The following is a 15,576-nucleotide window of genomic DNA, read 5'->3' as shown; positions in this document are numbered from 1 at the left end:
ACAAAAAGACCATCCACCAGCAATTGGCACCTAGGTAGGCATAGATTAACAACGATCAAGTAAACAATACCCAAATCCAGAAACTGCCAAAGAAGCGAACAGCCCAATCAAAAAATCTCTAAGGCCACCAACACTGACAGGCAAGCCCCCCTTGCTAGCACTGATGATGTTACCGAATTTGGGTAATGAAACCCTGCAAGAAAACAAGTAGGCTCAGAGACCGCCAAGGACTCTTCAAGTGGAATTCAAATACTTTATTTCTGCACAGGAGCAAAGTGGATGCTCCAAACTGACAAGTTTCAATAAATTCCAGCTTGAAAGGAGAAAGGGACACTCCAAATAGGTGTGCATTGAAGTTTTTATACTTCTTCATGAAGAAGCTAAATGTTCACTATTGGTTACCTATTACTTTGTGGTGTGCTGATTGTGTGTGCAGTTGCATATGCTATACAATGTTCTTAGCATGTCTCTAAATTGCTCATTTATATACTTAGGGGTTGATTTTTTTTTTTTTTTTGTATGATAATAGCAATAGCAATTGCACTTATATACAGCTTCACGGTGCTTTTACAGCCCTCTCTAAGTCGTTTACAGAGTCAGAATATTGCCCCCAACAATCTGGGTCCTCATTTTACCAACCTCAGAAGGATGGAAGGCTGAGTCTACCTTGAGCCTGGTGAAATTCGAACTGCCAAATTGCAGACAGCCAGCAGTCAGCAGAAGTAGCCTGCAGTGCTACATTCTAACCCTAACCCTAACTTAAAGCATCGTTTTACCTGAGCCTCTTCTATGAGCTAATATTAAAGTACATGGTCTTCACTGACCAGGCTTTCACTGGATCATGGTTAAAATACCAGGCCTTCAGATTCTATAGGCGCAGGGGACAAAAAAGCCTCTTTGCCTTTTAAAGAGGTTCTGCAGAAGTGCCTCTCTCCTCAAGAAGCCACTGCTGGACTCCATGGTTCAGGGCAATTTTCGTGCACTCAAATTTCCTTTTTAGGGAAGGTGGTAGCGTTACAACTCCAAAGGATCCTGGAGGAAATGGATTATCTGGACCCTTTTCAGACAGACTTCAAGACTGGGTAGGGGAGAGAAACATCATTGGTTGCACCCATGTATGTCCTCTGGTGGGAGTGGGATGGAGCAGTGGTGAAATCCTACCGGTTCACACTGGTAGTATAAAATGATAAAAGCTACTGGTTCAGCGGTAGTGCGCATGGAGTGCGTGTTTGGCACATACTCTGCATGCGGGCACACAGCATGCATTTGGCGTGCACTGCGCATGCATCTTAGTGTGCGTTTGGTGCGCACTGCACATGTGTGCATAGCAAACGTGGCAAACCGGGGAGGATTTCACCACTGGGATGGAGGTAGTGCATCCATCCTTATCATCTGCTGATTATCAGACTAAAACATTTTTGTATTTTAGTGATCTCTCATGCGTATGTGGGGAGCTTGACTGGCCATCAGGTCCCCTTACACCAAGGAGACTTGGGTATTTTGTCTTCTTGACCAGGAAAATTTAGGAAGGAAATCCAGAGGGAAAAGCCTGATTCTTCCTAGTGTGAGTAACTAATGCTAATGCGAGAAAAGTAACTTGTGACAAGTTGTGTCTTGCTGGCGTGAATTGGGACCAGAGAAAAGACTGGGAACCACAGTTCTTAAATGGGAGCATGAACCAAAGTTCGCTTCCCCGACCTGCAGCTCATTCTCCAAGACTTTGTGCCAGAGGCTCGAATGCAGTTCTGCTCTGAGGTGGCTGGCTTGCCCTGGCTCTGACATTAATCTCCCAAGGGCAGGAGTGGTTTTGCGGCCCATCCTTCCAGAGGCAAATTAGATTCCCTCAAGCACCCAGATGGAGAGGCTGTATGTGTGTGAATGGATGGATAAAGTCTGGGGAAGTTAAGTAATTGACTTCCATGCTCACGTTCTCCAAGACTAACCTACGCTGATTCTTCCTAGAAGGGAAAGACAATAGGCACATTTCTACTTGCTCCAGGTTAGGGTTGGAGAGGTCTCCTGGTCTGCCCCATGGAGAAAACATTATGGTCCAAGGGCGAGCATCTCTGGGCACATTGTGCTGGAATCAAGAGTTGTGTTAAAGAGATATTGTGCTGAAAGTGGAATCAGTAATGTGCGTATGCTTAGAATATGCTCATCGGGGGCACATATTCTAAACTGGCTTAAAGTTAGCCCACCCAACACCTGTTAACAAACCAAGGTAGCTTACCATGTCTAGCTTGGGAAGTAGAGCTGGGGTGCTTCTGTCATGGAAGCCCAAGCCCGCTTCCAGTCCTGTGGTTCTGCTGGCCCTCAGCCACAAGGTATGCTGTGCTCTGTGTAGGGACACGCGTAGACTTTTCTTAGTTGACCAGGAATATACATAAGTTACCTGAGGCTGGAGCTTGCTCAGTGGTACACGTGGTACCCTGGTGCTGATGAAGCAGCCTCACCTTTATGCCTTAACCACGCAAACCAGGGAACAAAATCATACCAACTTGAGTCTCATCCAAAGGCAGCGATGGCTTTTTGTTTAGAATTTTGAGGTAGGAAACAGGCAACTGTGATTTTAAGTTTAAAATAAACTTAATTAACTTTATAGATCCCACTGTCCAAAAATCCAGTAATCCACCACTGCTTCGCTGTTGTCTGGCTCCACTCACTGCATCCTTTGTTTTCCTCAAACTTAAAACTTGAAACCTTACCCATGAAAAACTTCATATACAATTGACAATTAAGAAGCAATTACCAGAAATATATGTACATTTGCATAGTTTATTCCAGTCACAGAATTTATAACTGCTTTAAGCAGAATTATCAGCCCTCTAGACAACTGATAAACACATTGGTCCCCATCCCCACCCATTGCTTCAAGCCCAATGAGCTATCTTTTCTTCCCAAATACTTTTAGAACAATTCTGCTGCTCCTTTTTCAAAGATTTAAGAACTGCCCAATTGAAAGCAGATTTCAAAGTAATGGACATGTATTTTAAGGGTGATACATAATCAGGTGGAGGAAGGCATTTGAAACAATGGCCTGAGCATGGAAAGTCTTTGGGTAACTTGTCTCCAGGTCTCAGCCCCTTGGACGAAACCCCTTACTTTCTCTCAGTACTTATAAAGTACTTATAAAATGGTAATTTAGTCTACGTTACCTGAAGAATCCTAACTAATAATCAGCACTAGACTGCTGAGACTACCCAAGGAGCCCTGAAATAGGTTGCACCGAAGATCCGGCATCCTGTCCATTAAAGTCAACTGATGTTTTTGGAAAGTCTGACAAAGGGTCACAGAATGCATGCATTAGGAGAGACCTTAGGAAACCCTCCAAATCATTCCAGAGAGGTGGCCAACCAACCCCAATTGGAAGCCTCCAGGAAGGGGGAGATCTAGGCAAGTGATTCCACTGCTGAACAGCTTTTCCAGGAAGATCTAGAGCTTGGCCTTCAATGGCTGGCTCTGGGGGCAAGTGGTTTTGCTCACAGAGGTAGTACAGCATCTGGATAGGTTGAAGTTCTCAATGGGTTGAGATCCTCAATGAATTTGTCGTACCTTCTTTGACCTAGTATTGAAGTGGAGCAACAAGGTTAGTATACCACTTACCAGACCAGTTGGGAGGGGCATGTGTGTGTGTGTGAGAGAGAGGGGGGGGTGGACAGAAAGAAACAGCAATAATTTAGATTGCTTCCCATCAAGGGAGGTATTTTGGGAAGATCAGGATGGTGTTCACATGACATGCCTCATTTGGAGACTGAATTAACGAGTCTTCTGGTTGGGAACAATATATTGAAAAAGGTAAAGGTAAAGGTTCCCCTCGCACACATGTGCCAGTCGTTCTTATATTGTTATATTGAACCATACACTTAAAAGCTAGATGCTAAGTCAAAAAGGAATGGACAAAGGTGAAAATGAATAAAGGACTCCATATTTAAGATTTTAATGGTCTCACTTAACTGCCGGCTAATGTCCTTTGTGGGTCTTGCTAATGCCATGTGGGATATCACTTACATGAATCAAATTCACAACTGTTTACCTTGACCACCTCCAGGAGTTTTTCCATCCCTTTTTGGAGACTCTCAGATATTCCTAATCATGTGCCAAGACTAGGCACATGAGGCCCAATTCTGGCCAACTTATTGTTTCTGCCACAACCAGCAAGCCCATGCATTGCAAGTGGCAGCCATCCCTGATATTCCTTCCAGCCTAGCAAGGGCAAGCAAGACAACAGAATTAAATAAACATTCTTTAACATTTCTTTTCAGGGCTCTGTTCATTTCAGCCTAGCCCTTAACCTGAGGAGAAAGCACAAAGTGTGCTCTCGTCTGTACCAGAGCTCACTGGGAATGAGCCCGTGCACTCCCCTCCCCCAGGAAGGAAACCTGGGAACCATCTTCTCATGCCCCACATAGGAGGGTGGATGTTGCAGCAGCCCCCTCCGTGTTGGGTGTGAGCAGGTCCTCCTATCCTGTCTCGGAGTGCATTGCAATTCTTTCTTCAAACCTCAGCGGTGCTGCCTGTCTGCAGAAGCTTCAAGATGCTTTCTCTGTCCTAGGGGACATCCTTCTCCACCTCTTCAGTAGAACTCCTGTTGTACTGAGATGGGCAGGAATTGATCTATCACCTTCTGTAAAGCAGCCTTTCTTTAATCAGGGCGGCAGCCCTTTCATCTCCCCTGAGAAGCACCATCCAAGCTAGAGCCCTTTGGACTGTGGATGGTGGCTTGGTCTAGGCTGGTTCTTGCTGAGAGGATGAACTTCTGGGAGCAAAGCGGGAAAGAGCTTGGAAGACAAGAAGGAGTCCCCCCTCCCACACCTTCAACCCTTGCTGAGAATTGTGGTGCAAGAAGAAAATGCAGGATTGTGAAAATCAAGAGCCAGACATATAAATGCCCTAAATGCCCTCTTCGCTCCATACTGGTGGGACCATATCACAAGGGCAAATAATTACAGACCAAAATATCCAGAATACAGACAGGTTAGAAGACGTTCAGAGGAGGGTGACATAACATGAGGAGGAGGAGGAGGAGGAGGAGGAGGAGGAGGAGGAGGAGGAGGAGGAGGAGGAGGAGGAGGAGGAAAACCAGGTTATCAGGTATGCAAAAGGGCATCATAGGGAACGTGACTGGAAAGGTGGAGTGTCCCTTCCAACCCCCAATTCTATGACTGTCAGTAATAGTAATAGTGGGAGATTTCAATTACCCTGATATCAGTGGGGAATTTGCCAAATCAAATCCTGAATAAACTTTTGCCCTGTTTTGCCAAGAGCTTCATTCATCAGAATGATCCCAGCCCTAACCCTCATCCACAGGAAAAAAGTGAAGATAACTGAAACATTAGGCAAAGTTATAATGTTATCTTTGAGTTTGTAATATCTGGAAGGGAACTGAAAAGAGACATTTTTGGAATGAATTATTCAAATTCCAAGGGAAGATAGGTGAGATCCAATTACTTGAAATCCTGAAGGAGCAAACGATCCAAGAAGGATGAAAAGAATTCTAAGAAATTCTGTAATGGACTGTCAGAAATAACCCAACCAAAGAAAAATGGGGGGAAATCTGAGGAAACCAGCAAGGATACAGGAGTTATTTCAAATGCAGAAGAGAGGCGCATACAGAACATGGAACGAGGAACAATAAAGGAAAGTCAAAAAATAAAGCCCAACAAATTATAGGCTCCTTGTAAGAAGAAACTGATTAAGGCTGATGGTGCAAAGGCACCATCATACTTTACATCCTCCCCCAGAATAAAAATAGCACGATGGTTATGAGGAAACTGCATCTTGGGACAAATGTGGTGGAACCATCAGCTGAAGGGGAGGGTCCAGCCCTCTTTCTCAGGGAATAAAGAGACAATCCAGTTTAGAGTCTGTTCAGGAAACACCTGCGGTTTCCCAAGGGAAGACAGACAGCCTGGCAGGATTCTTGTAATAATAGGTAATCAACAATATAATATCCACTTGGGCCTACCTACAAGTGGTTCCAGTTGCCTAACCCTAACCCCAACAGATGAGGACAAGAGAGAAATTAGGTTATTTTGAATGTTCCAGAGCCACATGGATTACATTCTTGGGTGTTGAGGATGATTGCAGAATCTTCTTGGTAATCTCTGAGAACTTCTCAAGACCGGTGAGGTTGCATAAAACTGGAGAAGATCAAATCTTAAGGAGAAATTTCCTGTCAATGTGAACAATTACTCAGTGGAACAGCTTGTCTCTTGAAGTTGTGGGTGCTCCATCACTGGAGGTTTTTAAAAAGAGATTGGATAGAATGGTATAGGTTCTCCTGTTTGGTAAGGGAGTTGGACTAGAAGATTTCCAAGGTCTCTTCCAACTCTGTTATTCTATTATTAAATCCCACCTTCAAAAACGGTAGGAGAAGGACCTGAGAAACTACTGTACTTTTGGGCTCTTCTGGGCATTGTCTTCAAACAGATTATTTGTGAGCACTTAAGAAAGAAATACAACAGTTAAGAAGAGCCAGCAGGGTGGTCTCACAAGGAAATTATCCCAGATTATAATCCTGGAGTTACTAGTTTAGTAGACGAAGGGAACCTTATAGACATCATGAACTAGTATCTCAACAAATTCTTAAGAGTGTTTCTAGACACTCTTCACTCGAGACTTCCTTCCAAGCTGAAGAGCAGCCATTAGAAAGCACTTTTTTGGGTACAATCATTCAGCCAACGGTGAGTCCATTTTACAGTAGTTTCATCCAGCCCTAACATTCCGGGGGGGGGGGTGTCGAGGCACAGAGCTCATTTTATCAAGGGCTTGGAACAGGAAATTGTGTGGGTAGAAAACTTGGAGAGTACCTGACAAGAGAGAAGATTTGAAAAGGTCTAGAGCAGCCTGAATACTGAGCTGAAATGAAGAGTTTAGAATGGGAGAATTGGTAAATTCTGCATCTCAGTGGGAAACGTGTAAGGAACTATTCTAGGATGGGGTAAGCATGACTTGATAATAGTACATGTGAAGAGATCTGGTGTTCTCATCAACCATACATGAGCAGCTGCTAAACAGGCAAATGCTACCCTGGGTGCATTTACAGCAACATAAAAGTCCAAATCCCAAGAAGTAAACATCCCACACTACCCTGCCCTAGTCAATCCCACTTGGAGGTCTGTATCCCACCCTGGCCTGCGTCATTCAAAAGGCTGCCAGAGCTCTAGGAGGGATGGCGGGAGAGCTGGATATGCTTAACCTGCAGCAGGGATATACGACGACAGTCTTCCCATATCTGAAGGGCTCTCAGAGGACAGAACCAGCATGCTCAAAGAACAAGGACAGTGGTCAGGAGGAGGTCTTCCAGCAAGATGGTCATTTAGCAAAAAGATTCTCCTGCAAGACTACTCAAACTTTTTCCTTCATTACTCAAAACCACCTATCAGAAAGTCCTTTTTACCCAATGTAGGAAAACCATTTTAAGACAATTTAAGACTCTGTTGCGGTTGGGTAATGGGTTAGGGTTGTGTGCCGTTACCCAAAGAAAAACCACTTTTACCCAATTTGGCCAAAGTTACCCAAGTTTGGGAAGCACTATTCTAATGAATTGGACCGGATGACTTCTATGTTTTTCTGTGTTGATTTCACCTCCCCTTGTGGATTCCTTAGTACTGCCTCTTCCCCCTCCCACTCCCCCAGCAAATGGACTGTCCCCACAAAGAAAATGTCCAGTGAAATGGTGGGCCCTGAAGGAAGGGCTGCTGCAGGGGCAAAAGATCAGAGGCAGTGGCCCAGGATGGTTGACCTGAGCTGGGCCCCTAAGAATGGGGGGTCTTAAATGAACTTGCTCAAAAAGCAGCTGTGTTGCCAACTGCCTCCTCTTCGTTCATATCGGTGTGTTTTTCTCCCCTACCTGGAGGGAGTTCCTAGATGTGGGACTAATCTCCAGCCCCTCCAAAGAAAGTTAACCGCTAGTGGGATGCTGGCCTCTTAGTTCCCCCGATGGTCATTTAATCCTGCTTGGTGCCCCCACTTCCCCTCTCCCCCAGCCCCAGCCCAGCTGTCCTGCTGCTAGAATGGGCTTGGAAATGCCGAGGAAGGCCTGCCACGAACCTTGGTCTCAGGCAGGGCCGTCCCAGCAGCCTCAAGTCATTTTTTGGTTTTGAAGGACCCCAAGAGTTTTGGCATGAACTTTCCCATCTTCTTGTCTTTGGCGTCTGTCTCGCATTCCTCCTCGCCTTGCTCCTCCTTCTTGCAGAAAACTTCAAAGCGGCTGTAGACGCGCTTCTCCTTCCTCATGCTCTCCATCCTCTTCAGAAGAGAATCCCGGTCTTCCGAAGGCTCCCTCTGCAGGCCCCGCTTATGGCTCCCAAAGCTTTCTGATCTGCTGATCCCTGTGTTCCTCTCGTCCCCTTTACGGTCCAAACTTGTGGCGGACCTGGACAGCTCAGGATTGCTAGCTGCTGGAAGCTGCCTGGCCAACTCTGCCCGGTTCTTCTGGCTGTTGGCCGAAATTTGCTCCAGAATGACCTTCGTGTCATCTCGGAGGTTGCTGCTGTAGAGGACGTTGGCTGTGGAGGAGGGCAGTCGAGATTGAGGCCCTGGGTTCACCCTGACGACAGGCACCGGTGCAGCCAGTTTGGGAGATTTCTCCTCTTCTATAATCTCCTGAGAATTGCTCCTGGACATTCGCTTGAGGGCTCCTGCACTCAACTTATCTGGCTTCCAGGTCTCCAGGCCTGTTTCTTCGTCTGTTTTTTTCTCAGCTTTGGGATTTAGCAACTGCTTTAGCTTGAGAGATCCCTTCCTAAAAAACTCTCTTGGACTCGGTTCCTGCTTGCAACTTTCTTCGTCGAGCTTACTGAGAGAGCTGTCAGAGCCCTGGTTCTTGGAGGAGATGGTGCTGACCGGAGCTTGTGCTGGCTTGTGGTCTTCAGTTTCAGATACATCTCCTCCTTTGAAAGAGACGCTTTCCTTCCTGTCTGCTATGGCACGTTTCTGAGTTTCTCCCACAAATATTAGGCTCTCCTTCTCCGGAAGACTGGATTGGTCTATTGGGTAGAAACGAGAAGCAAGCTTGTCTGTTTTATTGCTCCCGTGGACCATGGGGTCTTTGCTAAGCATATCGGTCGCTGAGGCAGACCCTCCAAATTGCTCCTCCGATTCCGGGTGCAGCTTATAAGGGCTGAAGGAGTCTTTGGAGTCCAGCACCCGGCTCTCCAGAATCTTGTACTGCACCGACTTAGTGCACTTTTTTCCTGCATTCTGGGATTCTTCCTGGAGAAATGCAGACATAGCTTTGGTGTGACTGAGGGTGGCACTTTGTGAGTCTTTCCCCACTGACTTGTACTTTTCCAGCAGCTCGGCCACTTTAGAGACAGTGCTGGCTTTAATGGTTTCAGCGTCCTTGGTCATTTCGGTGGAGGTCTGCTCTTTTTGCACCATTTGGACTTTTTCAGTGGATGAGTTTGGCTGGTCTAATTTGGCAGCACTAAAAATAAGAGAAGATCTAAGTCGCGAACTCCTCTGGATCAAGGGATTTATCCTGCTCCTGAAGGGATCCTGTTTCACCACCGAGGTTTCTTCTGGCAATCTCTCGGTTCCAGAAATGTCTTTGGCATTTGGAAGTGGAAGTGGAGGTTTGAAAGTGGGGAGGAGGTCGCTGGGATACCTAGTAAGGGGTTCTGGAGGACTAAGTACCTCGTTATGCAACTCCGACTCCACGGGCATCAGAAGGCCTTCCTCTCCCGGGTCAGACTGATACCCGCTAAGGTAGGAGGAAATTCTCCAGTTGCGCAACCCTGCCCTGTTCTCCTGAACCTTCTTGTCTTGCTCTATGTCTTGGCCTTGGTCGTGCAGAAAAAGCCTCTGTTCCATGCTCTGCTTCTGTGTGGGAGATGTCTGGCACATAAACTTCTGCCCCATGTTTTGCCTTCTTAGAGACGGAAGACCGAGGAGACCGTTCCCTCCTGGATTCTGGTGATCAGAGCCGTGTCGCACTTCTTTAGAAGAATTAGAAGGCACATAATCCAGCCGCAATGGATACCCATCTTGGGGGAAATTGGATTCCAGTTCTGGACACCTAAGTCCATCTGCATAATCTTCTGGTTCATTGAATCCTAGTCTGCCTCCTCGGATTCTTTCAAAAAGCCCCTGGGGCCTGTTAGCCCCATGGGGATGTTCAAACTGATATTGATAAAACTGATCTTTTTGAAAATGACTGGACTGAATTTTAAATTCGTCCAAATTGTTCATGTACAACTGCTTAGAAAACTGCTTTGTGGACTGAAAGTTCTCAAAGGTGCCTTCGGCGAAGCTGTGCCTTTTAAATGAGTCCATTTCCAGCTGCTTGGAACGGAGGTAGCCCCGAACAGGGTCCGCCTGGCAGTTCTCCATTTCCATTTTTTTGGAGTACATTCGCATGGCCGAACCCTCTAAAGTGTGACGCAGCATGTCGTCTCTTCTTAAAGAAGACAGAAAATACCTGTCTGGGTCAATCCGATCCATAAAAGGTGAGAAAAGGTTGTCCTCTCGGGGGAGAAGCAGGTGAGGCTTCTTTGGAAAGAAGGGCATATTGTTGCCAAAGGGGGCCATGCTGTAGGGCCCCACCGGAGCCTCTGTCCTCACTAAAATGTTGGACGGAGGAACCAGCGGGTCTGACTGGGCGAAAAGAATGCGGAATTCCTCATCAAAGCTGGCCACAAGCTCACCCTGGAAGATATGAGCGATGCTCCGGTGGATCTTCTCAAATGACCACATGAAGCTGCAAAAGGAGGAGGAGGAAAAATGAATATTTGCCATGAACTGCAGCCAATCACACTTAACCCTGCCACACCCTGAACGCCTCCATGCAGAGATCTCTCTCTTGATTTCAATTGGCCATGGGGCCTCTAGGGTCGATTGCCAGCTGGACAGCAGGCCACTTTATTAATCTGATATCCTAGTGGGACCCAGGTTCCATGGTCAAGACTACTTTCTCAGCAATTTCTCTTTTGAGAAATTGGTTCTGTCCCCTAGGTTCTCATTAGGATGCCCACGATGAGATGGTGTGCAGGCCGCCCGCCCGCCCCCTCCCTGCTCACCTATAGCTGCCACTCAGCACCACCATGCAGTCCACCAACAAGAACTTCTCCTTCACGTGACCCTTGAACGACATCCCCGTGCGGCAATAGTAGGTGGGGCCAGAAACTGTCCGCACACGTAGGAACTGCAAAGGAAGAAAGCAGCTGATCAGCAGATGCTTGAAGACCTTCTCACTCCATCTGATATGAAGCTTCTAATCTAGCATCAGTTCCCGCATTTCCCCTTTTGGCCCTTCGAGCATTCATTCTGACAGCTTCCGTCCTGCTCAAGAGGCTCGAGTGGCTTTCACCTTCGACCAGAACAGGATCAGTTGGGTTGGGGTGGGCTTGGAGGGTGAAAAAAAGACTCCTGGCTGTTCCTGAGAGCCTGTCATGTCAGTCCTCTCAGCTGGAAAGCAACAATGGCTAGCAGAAGTTTGTCATGTTGTTTCACTTTATGTGAAACAGTTCTTAACTCTTCCTTATATTTGGTAAACTTCTCCCCACTTTGAGAAACTATTTCTGAAACTGGCACACAGACTGCCAACCAGAAGAATCTTTTCCAGTGTGCACTCAGTATTGCAATGTCCATTGGAATGAGATAAGATGTTGCCCTCTGTTCTCAAAACACACTTTCCTACTTTTATCAAATCATGATTTACTCGATCCAATGTTCTGGGTTCACACAACATAGTGAACCAAACATTAGATAGAGCTATGATAGTGCTGATGGTATGCTAGATTAACATTTCATTAGTTGGCCTATGGCCAGCCTATGTTGTACAAAATCAGCCACTGAAAGTTGATGCTTACTGGCTACTGCAGCAAGCCATTGGGCAAAAGGAAAATATTTACAGAATAACAGAAGCGTTGGAAGGGACCTTGGAGGTCTTCCAATCCAACCTTTTGCTCAAGCAGGAGACCCTATGCCATTTCAGACAAAAATTAACGAGGCTCCCTTGTCCCCATCAAAGAAGCTTCTCTTTTGGCTTTGCAGATCTGCCTCCAGTGGGGCTCTCTCACTTGAGTCCACCAACTGAGGGCTGCTCCCTCAGCTGGCATCTGTCCTGCCCTCTCCAAATCCCTCCGGACCCATTTTTGTGCTCACTTCCACAAAGTTGAGGTTCACTCTGCATTTGGCAGCCATGTCCAGGAAGAGCTGGGCGTGCATCTCATCGAGCAGGATATACACGGGAACTCTGCGTGCAGCCGCATCCAGTACCTCACTCAAGAGGTCCACATCGGTGAAAATATCCATGACTATAGCAACCACCTGAGAGAGTAGGAAAAAGCTCAGATTACAACCCCAGATAGATAGACCGGCTGTCTCCACGCTTGGCCTTCTGTTGTGTGACACTCAGCCATCCAGACTTCCACTGCTCTTGTCTGAGTTAGTCTGCTTTTGATAAGAGGAGAGCAGCAGCCGTACTGTATGAGCTCCCTTTCCCCAGGCCGGATACCCTGAGTCTCCGCTGGCTGGCTTGTCAACCCACAGCACTCGAGGAGACCAGTTCTTCCTTCAAGGAATCCCCAGGAATGTCCGATTGGAGGGTTCAGAGGTGCAGAGTGGTGTCGCACTGCCCTATGGACTGCAAAGACATTCAAGCACAGCAGTTTTACTGGAGATGACGGTGACAATGCCATCCTGGGGAAAGTGACCCAAGAGCAATCACAGCAACTGACCGGTATATCATCCAGGTTCTGGGTACATAAGTTACATTAAACCTTAGCAAAAGTCACAGGGAGCTAATGTGAATATTAAACACTTTTAGCTTTGCCCAATTCTTAGCAAAGAATTTGACATTTTTGTAAATGTGAATTTTGTAAATGTTCTAAACATTGTGCTCTGTGTAGTTTTTTATACATAATATCATATTACAGGTAGTCCTCAACTTACAACAAGAAGTTACATTTAGTGACTGTTTGAAGGTACAACAGCACAGAAAAAAGTGACTTAGGACAATTTTTCGCACTTACAACAGTTGCAGCATCACCATGGTCACATAATCAAAATTCAGACACTTGGCAACTGACTCATATTTATGACGGCTGCTGTGTCCCAGGGTCATGTGATCCCCTTTTGCAACCTTTTGACAAGCAAAGTCAATGGGGAAGCCAGATTCACTTAACAACCAAGTTTTTTATTTATTTATTTATTTATTTATTTATTTTTATTTATTTATTTTTATTTATTTATTTATTTTTATTTGATTTATATGCCGCTCTTCTCCGGAGACTCAGGGCGTCTTACAATGCGCTAAGCAATAGCCTTCATCCTTTTGTATATTTATACAAAGTCAGTTTATTGCCCCCACAAACTGGGTCCTCAATTTACCTACCTCAGAAAGGATGGAAGGCTGAGTCAACCTTGAGTCTGGCGAGATTCGAACCTGCAGTAATTGCAGGCAGCTGGTCTTAATAACAGGGTGCTTTAGACCACTGTACTACCAAGGCTCAGTTGTTAAGTTACTAACTTAACAACTGTAGCGATTCACTTTGTGGCTGTGGTTTCTGACGTCCCGATATAGTCAGTTGACGCCATCACTGACTATTGGGGGCGAATCGCTGGCCCCCACGGAGAGGGCTCGCAACTTGGGTGTCCTCCTGGATTCACGGCTGTCTTTAGAAGAGCACTTGACGGCCGTGACCGGGAGGATTTTTCATCAGGTTCGCCTGATCCGCCAGTTGCGTCCCTTTCTGGATCGGGACTCCCTATACACAGTCACTCATGCCCTCGTCACCTCCCGCCTGGACTATTGTAATGCTCTCTACATGGGGCTCCCCTTGAGGAGCACGCGGAGGCTCCAACTGGCGCAGAGTGCAGCCACACGGGTGGTTATGGGAGCAACATGGCGCTCCCGTGTTAACACCTCTCCTGCGCGAGCTGCACTGGCTCCCGGTGGTCTTCCGTGTGCGCTTCAAGGTTTTGGTGACCACCTTTAAAGCGCTCCATGGCTTAGGACCTGGTTATTTACGGGACCGCCTACTACCACAAATAGCCTCCCACCGGCCGGTACGCTCTCATAAAGAGGGTCTCCTCCGGGTGCCATCAGCCAAGCAGTGTCGACTGGCGGCCCCCAGGGGGAGGGCCTTCTCTGTGGGGGCACCCACTATCTGGAACGAGCTCCCCCCGGAGATACGGAGGATCCCGGATCTGCGCACCTTCCGCCGTGCTCTTAAGACCCTCTTATTCCAGCAAGCCGGCCTGGCCTAATTTTTTCTCCCCTTTCTTTTAAATTTTAAATTTTAAATTTTAATTTGTTTTAAATTTATTGGGATTTTAATTGTCGTGGGCCAATATTATTTAATTTGGTTTTAAATTGTTCTTAACTTTTGTATTTCTGTATTTTATCTTGTGCCTGTTCACCGCCCTGAGTCCTTCGGGAGTAGGGTGGTATACAAATTTAATAAAACATAAACCAACATAAACTTTAAACCTATTTCACTTAGCAACAGAAATTTTGGGCTCAATTGTGGTTGTAAGCTGATGACTACCCTCATAAATCACTGCTTAATTTTTATTCTCAAAATGTTTCTGATAACTCTGATCTTGTAGACATTTTAAAAACTATATTACTTAGGGAAGTCTAAATGAGATGAAGCTGTTAAGGGCACAGGAAATCAAAACAATTATTAAATGATTTGGTTTTGCAATTGATGAGTACAGAATTGGATTTTTATTTTTTTATGTTTTACATGTAGTCAGCAACAAAATCCCCAAAGATGCTCACTCCATGTGTCTATGTGTGCCTGTATTGAAGGGGGGGGGCACACGGGTGGGGAACCGCTTCTTATTTCTTAAGAGTTTTTCTGGGGTCACTTCCCAAAAGAGCCTGGCAGCAGCGCCATTCACTGGACTTTCAAACTAGCTGCAGCTTCCATTCTCTTCTGTTTTATCTGTACCTGAAAATTTCCTTTATTTTTATTTTCCCCCCGCCCACATTCTTGAAATTATAAGGCATCTTTTAAACATTTAGGAACCCTACCACTATCCTGAAAATCTTCAAAGAACATAAAACATTTCCTTGAAACAAGAAATATGACTTTTGTGTCATGTTTCAGTATTTAGAATGCATAACATAGGGACATTTGCAATGACACCAGACCGCAGTTTTGAGTGCTTTTCCTTATTTGCCTTTTCCGATGTTGTTTTTATTATTATTATTATTATTATTATTATTATTATTATTATTATTATTATTATTATTATTATTATTATTATTTCAATTTGTATACCGCCCTATTCCCGAAGGACTCAGGGCGGTGAACAGCCACAGAATAAAACATATAAATACAAAATTTAAAATAAAGTAAAACGAATTAAATAATTTAGCTGAAAATTTAAAACCCCAATAATTTAAAACCAAATTTAAAATTTCCATTTAAAAAGGGGAAAAAACTTAAGTCAGGCCAGCTTGATGAAATAAGAACGTCTTGAGCGTGCGACGGAAGGTACGCAGATCTGGGATCCTACGTATCTCCGGGGGAGCTCGTTCCAGATAGTAGGTGCCCCCACAGAGAAGGCTCTTCCCCTGGGGGCCGCCAGTCGACATTGTTTGGCCGACGGCACCCGGAG

The 15,576-nt window shown here is 45.7% G+C and overlaps 1 protein-coding gene across 5 annotated transcripts in view; it reads right to left on the bottom strand.

The window, feature by feature from the left end:
* Positions 1-2,757: 2,757 nt before the first annotated feature.
* Positions 2,758-15,576, bottom strand: part of SACK1H (scaffolding CK1 anchoring protein H) — a 49,028-nt gene continuing 36,209 nt past the window's right edge. For 3 of the 5 annotated variants that reach the window (XM_034420077.3, XM_087891540.1, XM_034420079.3), the window contains exons 3-5: positions 12,109-12,273; positions 11,022-11,146; positions 2,758-10,702 (exon numbers count right to left, since the gene is read on the bottom strand). In XM_034420077.3, coding sequence (XP_034275968.2) covers positions 8,089-10,702; positions 11,022-11,146; positions 12,109-12,273 — 2,904 coding nt within the window. In that variant the 3' untranslated portion in view covers positions 2,758-8,088. The remainder of the gene's footprint in view (positions 10,703-11,021; positions 11,147-12,108; positions 12,274-15,576) is intronic. The other 2 variants (XM_087891541.1, XM_034420078.3) reach the window with 1 other exon arrangement.

This window comes from Pantherophis guttatus, chromosome 3 (assembly GCF_059756535.1).
Source record: "Pantherophis guttatus breed Tessera chromosome 3, ASM5975653v1, whole genome shotgun sequence".
Classification (NCBI taxonomy): domain Eukaryota; kingdom Metazoa; phylum Chordata; class Lepidosauria; order Squamata; family Colubridae; genus Pantherophis; species Pantherophis guttatus.
The sequence above is the reverse complement of the archived record's forward strand: the minus strand, read 5'-3'. Positions and strand labels throughout refer to the sequence as shown.